This window comes from Salmo salar, chromosome 14 (assembly GCF_965601325.2).
Source record: "Salmo salar chromosome 14, fSalSal1, whole genome shotgun sequence".
Classification (NCBI taxonomy): domain Eukaryota; kingdom Metazoa; phylum Chordata; class Actinopteri; order Salmoniformes; family Salmonidae; genus Salmo; species Salmo salar.
Genome location: NC_138304.1, coordinates 93,719,357 through 93,737,641, shown reverse-complemented (window position 1 = coordinate 93,737,641; position 18,285 = coordinate 93,719,357). Strand labels below are relative to the sequence as shown.

At 43.8% G+C, this 18,285-nt stretch overlaps 1 protein-coding gene across 1 annotated transcript in view; it reads left to right on the top strand.

The window, feature by feature from the left end:
- The window catches only part of LOC106570537 (inactive phospholipase C-like protein 2), a 48,396-nt gene that overhangs the window by 11,775 nt on the left and 18,336 nt on the right, over positions 1-18,285 (top strand). Inside the window, exons 2-5 of the mRNA XM_082961281.1 lie at positions 13,295-13,396; positions 13,704-13,853; positions 17,132-17,292; positions 17,607-18,186. Of these exons, the coding sequence (XP_082817407.1) occupies positions 13,295-13,396; positions 13,704-13,853; positions 17,132-17,292; positions 17,607-18,186 (993 nt within the window). The remainder of the gene's footprint in view (positions 1-13,294; positions 13,397-13,703; positions 13,854-17,131; positions 17,293-17,606; positions 18,187-18,285) is intronic.

Sequence of the window (18,285 nt, the reverse complement as noted above, 5' to 3'; positions counted from 1 at the left end):
CACATACCACTTTTTTAATTCTACGACTCCTTGTCCAGAACATTTATTTTATTTTTTTGCGTGATGGTTTTGGTTGTGTGTGTGTTTGTTTTTAGCACAGAGATCTCAGATAGCCATGTGTTTTACGCCTGCTGGTACCTACTGTGTGTCTCTTGATCGTCTCTTAATTAGTAGTCTGCCCACTAATGACCTACTGTACATCCTAATTCTTTTAAAAATATTTTTCTTTCATGTTATAAACAATTTACAAAGACCACTTAACATTCCACAAACATAGTTTGAATTTTTTTTATATCCTGAGATTTTACAGTATTCTGAAAACATTCTAATTCTGCTGACTGGAGTGTTCTGTAATTAGGCTCATTCTGGGTGGGTGTTGATTACACACTTGTGTTCTGAGACCATGATTTGAACACCATGTTTGCATCTGAAGTTGCTAAGTGACAGCATAGATAGACTAGAGACTACCTGCTGCAAGGCACCTATCCATACAACGCGCCCACACACTTTCACACACAGCTTTATCTCCTGGAATTAGGTCAGAGGTTAGAGAATGGTTGATTAAAGGGTCTGTGATTTAGGAATGTGGTCTGTCCGTGTGCCAAAGCTTTCAGTATTAATGCATTCCAGGAAAGGCTTGGATTTATTTAGCACACACAGGATTCTCTGTTCCGACCTCCATCCCCCCACGTCTATCTCTCTCCTCGCTCTCTTTCGGCATACCTCGATCTATCACAGATGAACCTTTCATTTTAGCTATATCCTCTGTTTATTCCTCATACTTCCCCTCAGAACCTCAACCTCTCCCTGCTTCTCAAGGCCTATCTGCCGTTTCCTTCTCTTGTTCTCCATCTTTCTCTCTCTCCATCTGTTCATTCACCCATATAATCCAGTAAAATGGATCTCTCCTGTCTGCTCAGGCCACACTTGAATGTCTAAAACTAGATAGAATATGTAGAAATGATGATGGACCTACATGTATATATTCAGGGAAGGCTTTCCACTAGATGTTGGAACATTGCTGCAGGGACTTGCTTCCATTCAGCCACGAGCATTAGTGAGGTCGGGCACTGATGTTGGGCGATTAAGCCTGGCTCGCAGTCGGTGTTCCAATTCATCCCATGTTCTTCCACACCGATCTCGACAAACCATTTCTGTATGGACCTCGCTTTGTGCACGGTGGAATTGTTATGCTGAAACAGGAAAGGGCCTTCCCCAAACTGTTTCCACAAAGTTGGAAGCACAGAATCTTCTAGAATGCCAGTGTATGCTGTAGCGTTAAGATTTCCCTTCACTAGAACCAAGGGGCCTAGCTGAATCATGAAAAACAGCCCCACACCATTATTCCTCCTCCACCAACCTTTACCTGCCTCAATGCATAGTGCCAACTGTAGTGTTCTCCAGCTATCTGCTAAGCCCAGATTTATCTGTTGGACTGCCAGATGGTGAAGCGTGATTCATCACTCCAGAGAACGCGTTTTCACTGCTCCAGAGTCCAATGGCAGCGAGCTTTACACCTCTCCAGCCGATGCTTAGCATAGGCTTGTTTGCGGCTGCTCGGCTTGTTTGCAGCTGCTCGGCCATGGAAACCCATTTCCATAGCCAAGTAGCCGTTCTTGTGCTCACGTTGTTTCCAGGGGAAGTTTGAAACTCGGTAGTGAGTGTTGCCACCAAGGTCAGAGGATTTTTATAAGCTTCAGCACTCGGCTGTCCCGTTCTGTGTGCTTGTGTGGCCTACCACTTCGCGGCTGAGCTGTTGTTGCTCCTAGACGTTTCCGCTTTACAATAACAGCACTTACAGTTGACTGGGGCAGCTCTAGAAGGGCATACATTTGATGAACAGACTTGTTGGAAAGGTGGCATTCTATGATAGTGCCATGTTGAAAGTCACTGAGATCATAAGTAAGGCTATTCTACTGTCAATGTTTGTCTATGGAGATTGCTTGGCTGCGTGCTCAAATTTATACACCTGTCGCAACGGGTGTGGCTGAAATAGCCAAATCCACTAATTTTAAGGGGTGTCCACATACTTTTGCATATATAGTGTAGATACATACATTTGTGATAAAAAACATTCACAAGGCTTCCCAACAACTTAATTTCAGAGAACACAACTCTGGTTTCAATGCGTCTACAATCTTGTTTGTCCCCTATGGGCCCTGATCAAAAGTAGGGCACTACGTAGGGAATAGGGTGCCATTTGGATGCAGATTTGTCTCATGTCTAGGAGCTTGGCTCTTCAGTTCAGTTCTTCCTGTGATGCCCCAGACCACCACAGGAAGTTGCTTTGTGACTGACCACTGCTTCCAACTGCTTCCTGTTTTGAAGGCTTCAGAGTGGCGATGGGAGGTTTTCACCATATGTCTCGAATCTATGAGAAACACTGGCGACAAGGAGAGAACTGTTGAGGACAAAGATTTTATTTCTTTCTCTCTCTTTCTCCCACCGACGCATAAACACACGCGCACACACAGACTGAGTGTGGTTAAAGTAGCGTGGCTAATTATATCGTTCAAGCAGAGGTTACAGATCGTTAAAGGTTACATGACTCTTTGGCAAACATTTTAGAAGACAGTGTACACTGTGTGTGTGTGTTTGTTTTTTCCTCACCATGCTTGTCTTTATAAGCCTGCGTACAGGTGCACATTGGTCACTTGTGTACAACTGAATGAGTGTGTTTGTGTGCCCAGGTACTCTCTTTTCAAGGTAATTTGTTCAGGGTCTATATTGACGTCCGAGGTGTGTGTGTGTGTGTTGATACGTGCACTGAGGTTGTGTGTAGACATATGACAAATGAAGGGGCCTTATAGAGACTGTAATTGAATCAGTCTATTGAATAGGTCACATAGCATTTGCTCCTCCAGATCAACACAAACCTCTGTCTGTGAGACGAAATCCTCATAGAACTACATATCATTCTCTAGTGACTTGTTACGGACCTTGTCCCAATACCCACACTTGCCTCCTAAATAGTATGCAAAAACAAGAGGTCGACCGACTATGATTTTTTAACACCGATACCGATTATTGGAGGACCAAAAAAGCCGATACCGATTAATCAGCCGATTTAAAAATAATAATATTATATTTGTATTAATGACAATTACAACAATACTGAATGAACAATGAACACTTTTTTAAAACTTAATATAATACATAAAATCTATTTTGTCTCAAATAAATAATGAAACATGCTCAATTTAGTTTAAATAATGCAAAAACATAGTGTTGGTGAAGAAAGTAAAAGTGCAATGTGTGCCATGTAAAAAAGCTAACGTTTAAGTTCCTTGATCAGAACATATGAAAGCTGGTGGTTCAAAATTCCCAGTTCTTGGATATTCCCAGTTAAGAAGTTTTAGGTTGTAGTTATTATAGGAATTATGACGCGTCAACTATTTCTCTCTATACCATTTGTATTTCATATACCTTTGACTATTGGATGTTCTAATAGGCACTTTAGTATTGCCAGCCTAATCACAGGAGTTGATAGGCTTGACGACAAAGCAATGCTTGCTTCACAGTGCTGTTTAACACGGAACCCAAACCTGCTGCGCACGTGCGCCATCGTGCATAAATGTTGTCCCCCTACACCAAACGCGATCACCACACACAGGTTAAAATATCAAAACAAACTCTGAACCAATAACATTAATTTGGCTACAGGTCGAAAAGCATTAAACATTTATGGCAATTTAGCTAGTTAGTTTGCATCTAAACTGGCATCTAAACTTTCATTTGTCCTATTTAGCTAGTTTGCTGTTGCTAGCTAATTTGTCCTATTTAGCTAGCTTGCTGTTGCTAGCAAATTTGTCCTATTTAGCTAGTTTGCTGTTGCTAGCTAATTTGTCCTATTTAGCTAGTTTGCTGTTGCTAGCTAATTTGTCCTATTTAGCTAGTTTGCTGTTGCTAGCTAATTTGTCCTATTTAGCTAGTTTGCTGTTGCTAGCTAATTTGTCCTATTTAGCTAGTTTGCTGTTGCTAGCTAATTTGTCCTATTTAGCTAGTTTGCTGTTGCTAGCTAATTTGTCCTATTTAGCTAGTTTGCTGTTGCTAGCTAATTTGTCCTATTTAGCTAGTTTGCTGTTGCTAGCTAATTTGTCCTGGGATATAAACATTAGGTTGTTATTTTACCTGAAATACACAAGGTCCTCTACTCCGACAATTAACCACACATAAAACAGTAACCAAATAGTTTCTAGTCATCTCTCCTCCTTCCAGGATTTTTCATTTTTGAATTTATATGGTGATTGGCATCTAAACTTTCATAGTATTACTACGACGACCGGCAACACAGTTCGTCTTTCAAATCACCCATGTGGGTATAACCAATGAGGAGATGGCACGTGGGTACCTGCTGCTATAAACCAATGAGGAGATGGGATAGGCTGGACTTGCAGCGCGATCTGCGTCAGAAATTGAAAGGACTTCTATTTTAGCCCTTGGCAGCGCAGACGCCCGTTGACTCGAGCGAGCAGTGTGGGTGCAATAATTGAATGACATAGATTTCTACATTTATTTTGCAATGCTCGCGCACGAGACGCGAGCGGTGTAGTCAGGGTATTACGAGCCTGCTGCCGCCTACCACCGCTCAGTCAGACTGCTCTATCAAATCATAGACTTAATTATAATATAATAAACACAGAAATACAAGCCGTTGGCCATTAATATGGTCAAATCCGGAAACTATCATTTCGAAAACAAAACGTTTATTCTTTCAGTGAAATACGGAACCGTTCTGTATTTTATCAAACGGGCGGCAACCCTAAGTCTTGTTTTTTTTATAAGATAAGTTTAATGCTAGCTAGCAACTTACCTTGGCTCCTGGCTGCACTTGCATAACAGGTGGTCAGCCTGCCACGCAGTCTCCTCGTGTAGTGCAATATAATCGGCCATAATCGGAATAAAAATAATACCGATTATGAAAACTTGAAATCGGCCCTAATTAATCGGCCATGCCGTTGGACCTCTAGCAAAAACATGTAGGTTTATATTATGTGCAATTTCAATAATCTAGTATGCTTTAAATAGAGTGCCATCTGGGACACCTCTGATTAGGGAAGTATCAGTAACAGAAGTCTGGTGTCTAAGCTATACATGGTACAGACACAGGCCTTTAGACTGCAAGATAAACAAGTCGTTGATTGCATTTAGATGGTATTTATGTCCAGTCATTATCGCTTGGTCTCAAGGCGCTTTATGTGCACCTGAGTGTGAATGGCCGGGAGAAACCACACTGGTACTGATGAAGTACTGTAGATTTAGTGCCACATTGATTTTCTTAGGCATCACTGGAGCTTGTCTGTCTGTCTGTCTGTCTGTCTGTCTGTCTGTCTGTCTGTCTGTCTGTCTGTCTGTCTGTCTGTCTGTCTGTCTGTCTGTCTGTCTGTCTGTCGTGTAACCAGGGTTTCTCCAAAGATATTCTCAAAGAAGCAGCAGAGAGCAAAGGGATACTCTTTTTTTTTCTTTTCTTCCAGGAACAGAAAAAGAGTGGGAAGAGAGAAGAGGGAACCATGAGTTGATGAATAAAGGAGGTATGATGATCAGACATAACTGATCCCTGTTGGGAGAACACCTGTTTGAGGTGGAGTTACATGAAGGAACATGGACTTAAAACCCACCACCACTGTTCTCTCTCTCTAGCTATCCCACGTTCACAAGTTCATTCATACTCCTCAGATTAAACACTGCAGCCCTTCGGTGTTCTCCGAACTCCTTGCCCCCTCTCCGTGTGATCACACTCATGTGTACATACCAGGATTTCTCTCGCTCTCTCAAGTGAAATAGATAATAAACAAAAGTTAAATAATCAATGAAGTGAACAGTAAACATTACACTTATTAAAGTTCCAAAGAATTAAGACATTTCAAATGTCATATTATGTGTGTATATATACACAGTGTTGTAACAATGTGCAATTAGTTAAAGTACAAAAGGGAAAATAAACATTAAATATAGGTTGTATTTACAATGGTGTTTGTTCTTCACTGGTTGCCCTTTTCTTGTGGCAACAGGTCACAAATCTTGCTGCTGTGATGACACCGAAATCTCTCTTCCTCTTTTTACCAAACAGTCCTGCTGTTACAGTTAAACGGTCAAAGGGGCTGTATGATGCAGTCACCCTTAATGATATGGCATAGATCAAAGGATGTGCTAAAGGACTGAAGCTTCTGAACAAGGTATCTGGGTGTCCTCTTGGACAATAAGCTTCAGTGGTGTAAATGTACAGACCTGATCAACAAAAAGAGCCAACGGAGACTGTACTTTCTCAAAAAGCTGGAATCTTTTAATGTTAGTTGTACTATACTGACTCTGTTTTACATATCTTTCATTGAGAGTATTTTAACTTTTTGTATTGTTTGTTGGTTTGGCAATTCCACTGTCAGCCAGAGAAATATGCTGAGAAGGATTATCACCACAGCAAGCAAGGTACTTGGAGTCAAACAGACAGGCCTGGATGAGATCTTTAAGGTCAGGGCCATCCGCAAGGCTCACAAAATCATTTTAGACCCAAGCCACCCCCTGTACCCGGACTTTGAACTACTCCCCTCTGGGCTCAGGTACAGGGCACCCCTCAGCAGGAAAAAAAACAATTAGACAATCATTTGTGCCAGGTGTGATATCCCTCCTAAATAGCTCAGGCTTATGTTCCTATCCACCCAGTAACTGTTATGAAAGTTGTATTGTCAATTTGTTTTGTTATTTAAATGACACTTTAAACGTGTACATGACACTGCAACAACATTTCCCCATGGGGACAATAAAGTTAGTAACGTAAAGGTTGATGCAGATGAAGGAGATAGATGGGCCCATAGAATTACATTCAGAAGGCTGTGCAGCGAAGATTGCTAAGGTCCTGCACCTATTTGTTTGGTGCATTTCTCTATGGGTGTTTGTGGGTTCAGATTCTACATTGATTCTACATTGATTCTACATTACTCCGATTTAAGTTGAATGTTTACCAGCGTTAGACCTATTCTTGGGTATCGGCTAGGTTGATTGATAAGATTGCCAAGGTATCCATTGGCTGCGTTAGAGGCACCTTTTAATGTGTGTTAACGTGATTGGATTACAGAATGTGACCGTGCCCCCTCTGTTCTTCCCTGGTTCTCCATCATTCTGTCAGACACCACCACCACAGATTGCCTTTGACAGTAAAAAAAAAGATCTAGAGCTAGATATATCTGTAATTGAATATACCCACCTCTCCCAATTCAATTCGCTTTATTGGCATGACGTAACAATGTACATATTGCCAAAGCTTATTTTGGATATTTACAATATAAAAATGAGAATCAAAATTGACAACAGTAACAACAATAACCAAGGGTCAAGATAACCATACAGTAGAGTACATGTGCAGGTTGATTGGTCTGTCAGACACTGTCCCTCAACTTATGGCAGGCAGCAATGTAGTGCGCTGCCAACCCACAGCTCTCTGCGTCCTCCCCCAACAGGACGGGTAGCCTATCCTCATCAAAGAGGTCTTTGAAACCTTGAATAAGGGTTTCAAATTTGGGGAAATGACATTTTTTCTAATTGTTTTATATTTTTTACATTTTGTCAGGAAATGCAGCTCCGTCTCAGGTTCTGCTGTTGTGCAGTGGTTGCACAGCCTTTCCTCTACAGGGAGCCAGGTTTTCCTGTGTCGACCCTTCTCAATGGCAAGGCTGTGCTCACTGAGCCTGTACTTTGTCAAGGTTTTTCTAAGGTTTTGATCAGTAACCGTGGTCAAATATTTAGCCACGGTGTACTGTCGATTTAGGGCCAGATAGCACTGCATTTTGCTTTGTGTTTGTGCTTGTGTTTCCCAATAAGCAATGTAGTTTTGTTTTGACTGTGTTGTAATTTGGTTTATTCTGATTGATTGGATGTTCTGGTCCTGAGGCTTCAGTGTGTTAGTAGAACAGGTTTGTGAATTCAGCCCCAGGACCAGCTGGATGAGGAGACTCTTTTCTTTGCTCAGCTCTTGGCATTGCAGGGCTTGGTAATGATATGAGAGGGGGTCACTGTATTTTAGATGTTTCCAAAACGTAATTGCTCTTTTTTTAGTTTTTATTATTAGTGGATATTGTCCTAATTCTGCCCTGCATGCATTGTTTGTAGTTTTCCTCTGGACATGTAGGAGAATCTTACAGAACTCTGCATGCAGGGTTTCAATGGGGTGTTTGTCCCATTTGATGAAATCTTGTTTTGCAAGTGGACCCCACACCTCGCTGCCATAAAGTGCAATTGGTTCAATGACATATTCAATTAGTGTTAGCCAAATTTTGCTTTTTAATGGCGTAGAATGCCCTGCGTGCGTTCTCTCAGTTCATTCACTGCCTCATTAAGGTGTCCAGTTGAGCTTATTTTTAAACCTAAGTAATTGTAGTGTGTACAGTACTCTATATGTTTTGTACCAATTGAGAACTTTGGTCTAATTCCCTGATATCTGGATCTTCTCTGGAAAATCATTATTTTAGTCTTTTTGGGGTTTACTGCCACTGCTCTAGCAGGTCCAGGCTCTGCTGTCGGCCATGTGCTGAGGGTGACAGCAGGCATAGGTCATCTGCGAAGAGTAGGCATTTAACTTCTGAATTGTGGAGACTAACACCAGGGGCTGAGGATTTTTCTAGAATAGTGGCCAATTCGTTAATGTAAATATTGAAGAGTGCAGGGCTCAGATTGCAACCCTGGCGAAGGCCCCGCCCCTGGTTAAAGAATTATGTTCTTTTCTTACTAATTTTAATGCTGCACGTATTGCCAGTATACATTGATTTAATTATGTCATATGTTTTACCCCCTACACCACTTTCAATAACTTTGTAGAACAGTCCTGTATGCCAAATAGAATCAAATGCTTTTTGGAATTCGATAAAGCAAGCGTATATTTTGGTATTATTTTGGTGGACATGTTTATCTATCAGGGTGTGTAGGGTGTAAATATGATCAGTTGTGCGATGTTTTGGTATAAATCCAATTTGGCTTTTACTCAAGACATTGTGCTTATTAAGGAAATGTAGAACTCTTACATTTATAATACTACAGAAAACCTTCCCCAGGTTACTGTTCACACAAATGCCTCTGTAATTGTTAGGGTCAAATTTGTCTCCGTTCTTAAAGATTGGGGTTATGAGTCCTTGATGTCAGGGAAATAACCTACACTCAGGATCAAATTAAACACTTTTAATATAGCCAATTGAAATGTTGCACTAGTGAGTTTGAGCATCTCATTTAGGATGCCATCAGGTCCGCATGCTTTTTTAAATTTGATAGCCTGAAGTTTCTTATAGAGCTCCTGGTCAGTAATTGGGGAGTCCAATGGATTTTCATTGTCCTTTATAGCTTTTTATAATCCATTCAACTTCTCTTGAATTTGGCGTTGTTCTGCGTTTTTGTCAATTTGAATGGTGTTGTAGAGTGTTTTAAAATGGGTTGTCCATATGTCACCATTTTGTATCGCTAATTCCTCTTGTTTAGATTTTTTTAGTTTTTTCAAATTTTGCCAGAAGTTGTTTGTGTTTATGGACTCCTAAATTAGTGTCAGCTGCTTGCTGTTGTACTGTGCTTTTTTGGTTCTGAGTGTACCTTTATAGAGTTTTAAAGTCTCACAGTAATGAAGGCGTAATTCACCATTATTTGGGTCTCTGTGATTTGGTTGGATAGTGTTCTAAGTTTTTTCCGTATAATTTTACAATCTGCATCAAACCAGTTGTCATCTGTGGTCTTTTTTGTTTTGTTTTTTATCCATTTCAATTGTGCTTCTTTTGCCGTTTGCCTGAATATATAGTTGATGTTTTGTACTGCTAGATTGATGCCTTCTTTACTGTGAGTGAATGTGGTATCCAGAAAGTTATCTAAGTGTTTGGATATTTTGGTTCCAGGTTGCTTTCTGGTATTCTTCTGTGCTGTTTTGGGCCCATCTGTATGAATTTCTGATGTTGTACAGCTTACTGGGCTGTGAATGTGTGGTTGTTTCCATGTCTGTTCTTTTGAGCAACAACGTAATTTGGCTGTGATCAGACAGAGGTGTTAGTGGCTTGACAGTGAATGAGCTGAGAGAGAAGGGGTCAATATCTGTGATCATATAGTCTACTGTACTGTGGCCAAGAGGTGAGCAGTAGGTGAATCTCCCCAAAGAGTCCCCCCGTAACCTACCATTGACAAAGTACAGACCCAGGCTTCTACAGAGCTGCAAAAGATCCCTTCCATTTTTGTTGACGGTGCTGTCACTGTTGTTTCTATGGGGGAGATGAAGGCAGTTAGAAACAGTATGGCCTGTAATAAAGCTGTCCCCTCGTGTGCTCGTTAGATCAGGTAGTGTTCCTGTGTGCGCATTTGTGTCCCCACAGATGAGCACATTTCCCTGGGCCTGGAAATGGCACGTCTCTTCCTCAAGGGTGGGGAAGATCTCTGAGTAATATGGAGATTCTGAGGGGGGATATATACTGCGCAAAGGAAAACATATTTTTCTGTCAGTACAAGTTATTTTTTCAGTTTTAACCAAATGTGATATTTACCAATTTTGAGGGGATCAATTAGATTTTGTAGTTCTGATTTGTACCAAATGATCAGTCCTCTAGAGTCTCTGCTTCTATTGACAGAGCTGTGTTTCTGTGATGGCACAATTACCTCACTGTAGCCTGTGGGACAGTGAGTGACAATGTCAGCCTTACACCATGTCTCCTGCAGAAGGATGACGTCAACATCTTTAAGATTTTTGTTGAATTCCAGTGCTAAACTCTTCAGTCCAAAGGTTGATGAGTTTAGGCCCTGAATGTTCCACATGCTAACTGACAGGTTGATGAGTTTAGGCCCTGAATGTTCCACATGCTAACTGACAGGTTGATGAGTTTAGGCCCTGAATGTTCCACATGCTAACTGATAGGTTGATGAGTTTAGACCCTGAATGTTCCACATGCTAACTGACAGGTTGATGAGTTTAGACCCTGAATGTTCCACATGCTAACTGATAGGTTGATGAGTTTAGGCCCTGAATGTTCCACATGCTAACTGATAGTGATTTCATGTTGCAAAAAGAAAGAATAGCAGTCAGAAATACAGTAACTACTAACTAATAAGTTGTTAAGAGTGAGAAACAGGATAACAGCTAAAAAAAATATGTATATGTATATATATATATATATATATATATATATATATGTATATATATATATGTATATATATATATATATATGTATATATATATGTACATGTATATGTATATGTATATATATATATGTATGTATATATATATGTGTGTATATATATATATATATATATATATATATATATATGTATATATATATATATATGTATATATATATATATATATATATATATATATATATATGTATATATATATATATATATATATGTATATATATATATATATGTATATATATATATATATATATATATATATATGTATATATATGTATATATTCCTATTCATTGAACAAGTAAATTCTAGTACCACAGGTGTGTGTGTGTGTGCATGCGTCCGTGTGTGTTTAGTGCAGATGTATTGGAGGAGCTGTTTAATCTCACTTAATCCTACAGGGTTCTCCTGTCCTCTGACGACCTCTACGTAGCTGCACTGGTCCTGCTGTTGGGCCCTGTGGAGTGGAGGAGGGCCAGTTCTGGGCCGTGGGGCTTCCTCTCTGGTCTGGTAGGGGTGGTGGTCTGGTGCGGGGTAGTAGGCTGGGCCCAGTCCGGTCTGGCTAAGCCGATGGAAGTGGTAATGGTCTGGTGGTGGGTGGGGTGCACTGGGTCTGGTGGGGCGTTGTGGGGGCCTGGGGCTCCTTGGTGGTGCAGTGGTCTGGTAGGGGTCTCTGGGTGGTCCTCTGTCCAGTACAGCATGGGGTGTTTGTCTACCAAGTGCCACATCCTTTAGAGACTTGGTAAACATCCCTACTATCTGCTTCCTCAGGTGGGAGTGGTCGTGCAGATGCTCTGGGGTGATTGTTGGGTGGTGAGCAACGTGTACGTTCGGGAGTAGGCCACACCCTCTGGTGATGTCAGCGTTGACTTTCTGAATGGTACGGGGATGAAAGTCTTTGCGGGGCAGCAGAGTGGAGATGGTGATGTGGGAGTTGGGGAACCACTCAGAGGCCCTCTCTGCTACTCTGTTGACCAGGCTGCCTACTCTCTCCTGCTCCTCTCGCAGGTTGTTGGTGCCGGTGTGAATAATGATGTGGCCTGGTGTGCCAAAGTCAGGCTGGGACAGGATGTGGAGTGCATCCTGTGTTTTTGGGCACCATATTTTGCACACCTTGTGTTGAGGGAAGAGTTTATCTTCTTGGATGAATTTCCCATTTGAGTCAATGAGGATGGCCACCTCAGTGGGTTTTACCAGATTAGTGCGTTTACGGTCTGGGGCTGGAGTACACAGGGCCTGTGTACATGGAGGGGTGTGTGGGGGGGTGTCGGGGGGGCCAGAGAGCTTCTCTCTGTAGTAGATGTCTCTATGTGAGCCTCCTTGTTGACTGGGGGTGTGGGTAAAGTGTTGTCGGTATAGGGGGGTTGTGGGTAAAGGTGGGTCAGTGGGGTTGTTAGGGGTGGTGAGGGGCTGCAGCTTCTCTCTGGGAGTCTCTACAGTCTGTTCTCTGTGCTGCAGCACCCTCTTGATGACAGACAACTCCTTTACCATCTCCTCCTTTACCTGCACCAGCTCTCTTCTCATGGTGGTCTTTACCTCCTCAAGCGCTGTGGTAAGGCTCTCTCCTCATGGTGACCTTTACCTCCTCAAGAGCTGTGGTAAGGCTCTCTCCTCATGGTGGCCTTTACCTCCTCAAGAGCTGTGGTAAGGCTCTCTCTCAGCTCCTGGACAGAGTTCTTCAGCTGGGTCCTGCACTGGTTGATCTGGTCCTGTAGAAGCTCTGTGTCTGGGCTGGTGTAGCTGGGGGGCTGCTCCTTCAGCTCAGTTCTCTCTCTCTCTCTCTTTCTCTCTCTCTCTCTCTCTCTCTCTCTCTCTCTCTCTCTCTCTCTCTCTCTCTCTCTCTCTCGCTCTCTCTCTTTTTCTCTCAAAACAGTGATAGAACTCAGATCATTTGGAGGCCAAAGTCATCAAGGGGGCATGGAACTTGAATTTTCAAAGCCCATCAGTGTTTGATTAATGGGTTATTGGTGAAGGTCAAAGGCACTCTGACACATGTTATCAGAAAGAACACCAACAAAGTGAAATGAGCCTGGGCTGGGCTGGGTAGGAGTGTAGGTTTATCTGTATTAATAAATCTCTCTCTCTCTACTTTCCCAATTTCCTCTTATCAATTCCCCACACATCCTCTCCTTCTCTCTCTCTCTCTCTCTGTAGGATGGGTCTCGTGCTGGTCGTGAGAGGAAGAAGACAGTCTCCTTCAGCAGCAGTCTCTCTGAGAGGAAGATCAGCAGCGCTGCAGACTGCATCAGCGCTATGGTGGGGAACATCACCCGTTACACACACTAGTTATAAACCAGTTACTACACTAGTTACACTTGTTACATTCTAGTTGTACAGTTCTGAAGTGGCAGTGTCTGTTGGTTTGTTTTTTATATAAGTGACTGAAATATAACTGGGGTGTATTCGTTAGTGCACACCGTAGCAAAACATTTCACAGCGGAAAACGAAAAAAAAAATGTTTCTTATTGGTCAAGTGCAGGTAGTCCCTCCCCGTTTCGGCCCATTTGCTTCCTAGTGAATAGGATCAAGGTATGTGCATGTTTGACGTCTCATCTGTCTCCAGATGGAGGGTACTGAGTTTCGGAAGGTGCGCTCCAACTCACGAGTCTACCAACGCTACTACCTGCTGGAGTCAGATCTGCAGGCCCTGCGATGGGAGCCCTCCAAGAAGGAGTCAGACAAGGCCCGCATCGCCGTCCCCTCCATCAGAGAGGTAGGTAGCTACACCCGTATCGCCGTCCCCTCCATCAGAGAGGTAGGTAGCAACACCCGTATCGCCGTCCCCTCCATCAGAGAGGTAGGTAGCTACACCCATATCGCCGTCCCCTCCATCAGAGAGGTAGGTAGCAACACCCGCATCGCCGTCCCCTCCATCAGAGAGGTAGGTAGCAACACCCGTATCGCCGTCCCCTCCATCAGAGAGGTAGGTAGCAACACCCGCATCGCCGTCCCCTCCATCAGAGAGGTAGGTAGCAACACCCGCATCGCCGTCCCCTCCATCAGAGAGGTAGGTAGCAACACCCGTATCGCCGTCCCCTCCATCAGAGAGGTAGGTAGCAACACCCGCATCGCCGTCCCCTCCATCAGAGAGGTAGGTAGCAACACCCGCATCGCCGTCCCCTCCATCAGAGAGGTAGGTAGCAACACCCGTATCGCCGTCCCCTCCATCAGAGAGGTAGGTAGCTACACCCGTATCGCCGTCCCCTCCATCAGAGAGGTAGGTAGCAACACCCGTATCGCCGTCCCCTCCATCAGAGAGGTAGGTAGCAACACCCGCATCGCCGTCCCCTCCATCAGAGAGGTAGGTAGCTACACCCGTATCGCCGTCCCCTCCATCAGAGAGGTAGGTAGCAACACCCGCATCGCCGTCCCCTCCATCAGAGAGGTAGGTAGCAACACCCGTATCGCCGTCCCCTCCATCAGAGAGGTAGGTAGCAACACCCGCATCGCCGTCCCCTCCATCAGAGAGGTAGGTAGCTACATCCATATCGCCGTCCCCTCCATCAGAGAGGTAGGTAGCAACACCCGTATCGCCGTCCCCTCCATCAGAGAGGTAGGTAGCAACACCCATATCGCCGTCCCCTCTGTCGTGTCTTTGGGGTACCATTAAACTGAAGACATGTTTATCAATTAACTCCCTGTAATTATTATCACGCGATTAAACTGATTAATCGTTTAATTGTAATTAACTAGGAGATCGGGGCACCAAGGAAAATATTCAGATTACAAAGCTATAATTTTCCTAATATAACCTTCCTATATTATAACATTATATATTATATTCTGTTATAGTATAGGCCGATTATCTTCTGGTTTAAATGGTGTATTTTACCTCGCGTCCAGTCTCATTCCAAACGTCGTAAATTGTTGTATCTGCACGAACCCAGTCTTTACTAAAATCATCCATACATCAATTGTCTTAAAATCATTTATTTACTAAACTAAGTAATTCACATAAAGTATACAAACAGTAATTATCATCACAAAGAATTGGTAGAGTAATGTGCCCTAGTGGCTAACAGGCATGGCTGGTGTCTTGTAGAACAATGGGTCATAAAATGTTCAGCTGAGGAGGTACACAGTTCATTAATATTAACAATTGACATGCTAATCCTTTGCACATGAACGCTCACTCATTTGAGAACAATTGCAATCAATATATATTTACGCTCAGTGTGTCGTCGGGATCCTTGTTGCAGCGTCGTTCTGATGGAGAGTTTTCTCTCTCTCTCTCTCTCTCTCTCTCGGTTAGAATGGATCTTTCAAAGCGACATTCATTAATGTCGTCATAGAATGGATGTTTCGTTGGTCTTCGCGTTCAATGATATAATTTACTTAGCTGCAGACTAATAATTAATATCAAAGACTTGTTCTTATTCTGTCGGTATCAATAGTCTAAAAGTTAACCACGTGGTATAGTTCACTTTCAGTAGAGTACTTGGATGGTCAAACCTATTGGCCAACTCACAATGGAGTGGAGGCCGGGTCTGTTAGACTAGTAAGTCAGGGGGGGTTTATAGTGAACATAGAACATGACGCCTGGTCCTGTCTGTGTCCCTGGGGGCGTGCCGATGACTGAGTTAAGCTTGGTACAGAAATCCAATTCTATCATATTAACATCAGTACATAGCATTTCAATGTATTACAAATAGCTTTATCCTTATTAATACATTCTATACAACCATGTGGATGCAAGTCTCAAGGCTGAGGCTATTATATAAACCGTTTTATGGTAATATGGCTATATTGTCTCTTCTGAGTATCACAAAATTGTACCAAGCGGACCAGTTCGTAGCTGGATTCTTCACCAATCTTCCATACCTTCTCCAGAACACAAATGTCGCTTGGCTCCCCAATTCTGTGAGTTGGAAGAATTTCCTGTGTCTCTCTATGGGCCATGTGGCAAGAGATTCTCCTGGAATGTTACCACTCCTTCCCACAGGGACTGGGTGGGGGAAGGTAGGTTGGGGGAGGGTGCAAGGGGGGAGGGGGTCAACTGTCCTCCCTGTACTCAAAGAGGCCAACGTCATGACACCTCCATCAGAGAGGTAGGTAGCAACACCCGTATCGCCGTCCCCTCCATCAGAGAGGTAGGTAGCAACACCCGTATCGCCGTCCCCTCCATCAGAGAGGTAGGTAGCAACACCCGTATCGCCGTCCTCTCCATCAGAGAGGTAGGTAGCTACACCCGCATCGCCGTCCCCTCCATCAGAGAGGTAGGTAGCTACACCCGTATCGCCGTCCCCTCCATCAGAGAGGTAGGTAGCAACACCCGTATCGCCGTCCCCTCCATCAGAGAGGTAGGTAGCAACACCCGTATCGCCGTCCCCTCCATCAGAGAGGTAGGTAGCAACACCCGTATCGCCGTCCCCTCCATCAGAGAGGTAGGTAGCAACACCCGTATCGCCGTCCCCTCCATCAGAGAGGTAGGTAGCAACACCCGCATCGCCGTCCCCTCCATCAGAGAGGTAGGTAGCAACACCCGTATCGCCGTCCTCTCCATCAGAGAGGTAGGTAGCAACACCCGTATCGCCGTCCCCTCCATCAGAGAGGTAGGTAGCAACACCCGTATCGCCGTCCCCTCCATCAGAGAGGTAGGTAGCAACACCCGTATCGCCGTCCCCTCCATCAGAGAGGTAGGTAGCAACACCCGCATCGCCGTCCCCTCCATCAGAGAGGTAGGTACACACCTAGGAGGAGACCCAAGTGGAGACAGCGATGTTATGAATCTTTATGGAGTTAACTCCTGATAAATGCAATGACGTCTGGTTTCCTGTAAAAAAAAACAGAGCAATTAAATGGAATGATCTGCAATAGATTTAAATGGAGTTTGCACTCATCAGGAATTGACTATTCTTCAGCACTGTCTTGGAGCCAAATATAACTCAGTCAGTGAATGGAACTGACTGAAACAATAAGAACTGTTAACTCCCATGTATACTGTTCTGTACTTGGTCTCATTTGATTGGATCCTTCTTTGTGTCTTTCTAGGTCCGCACCGGCCGCAACACAGAGACCTTTAGGACCAACGGTGTCTATGACCAGATCTCTGAGGACTGTGCCTTCTCTATCATCTATGGAGAGACCTATGAAGCTCTGGACCTGGTGGCTAACTCTGCAGAGGTGGCCAACGTCTGGGTCACTGGCCTGAGGTAGGATAGATGTCCACAATGTCTTGCTGGGTTGCCAGATCTGGACGTAGGATTCATGTACACAATGTCTTGCTGGGTTGCCAGATCTGGTTTTGCTTTAGTTTAAACAACTCTCCATGGCTAAGTGGTGTCATATCAAAAGGATGTCAAGATCCTTGAAGATGTAAATCTAGACTGACACCCAAATGGAACTCCCAGTTGGACAAGTGGAAGTGAATGAAAACAACTGGAACAGATGACTCCCATAGTATTTCCTACCCTGGTATCTTTTAATTATGACAATCTCTGTGCAATCCTTCTCTGTCTCATCCTAGGTATCTGATTCTGTATGGGAAGCATGCCATAGACATGATGGCCAGCAGTGAGGACAGCCTTCGTCTCGCCTGGCTAGCAGAGACATTTTCCTCTATGGTTGTCTCAGATGGACAGGGTGGAGGAGAGGTGGGGATCAGTTTGCGGTCGGCTGTAGGTCTGATCAGGAGTGTTAACCCTGGGGTGAGGAGTGAGAAAGTGGAACACCGGTTTAAGGAGCTCCATCGTGTCAAGGAGAGGATGAATGGGGCCGGGACATCTGGAGTTGGAACTGTGGCTGGAGCTGAAGCAAAGGTTGGGGCTTCAGTTGTAGCTGTGATTGGCTCAGGAGCTGGCGATGAGGATAGGGCTCCAGCTGTGACTGGAGCTGAGGAAAGGGATGGGGGTGAATCTGGAGCAAACACAGACACCAGAAGAGGGATAGAGGGCAGGGTAACCAAGGAGGAGTTCATTGAGGTCTTTCACGACCTTTGCACTCGACCAGAGATCTACTTCCTGCTGGTGCAGTTCTCTAGCAACAAGGAGTACCTGGATACCAAGGATCTGATGAGGTTCCTGGAGGTTGAGCAGGGCATGGCTCAGGTAAGGATGGCGAGGAGGACCAATTTTCTGTTCTACCAGTAGGACTGTTTCATGGGTTTGCTGTTCTACCAGTAGGACTGTTTCATGGGTTTTCTCTCC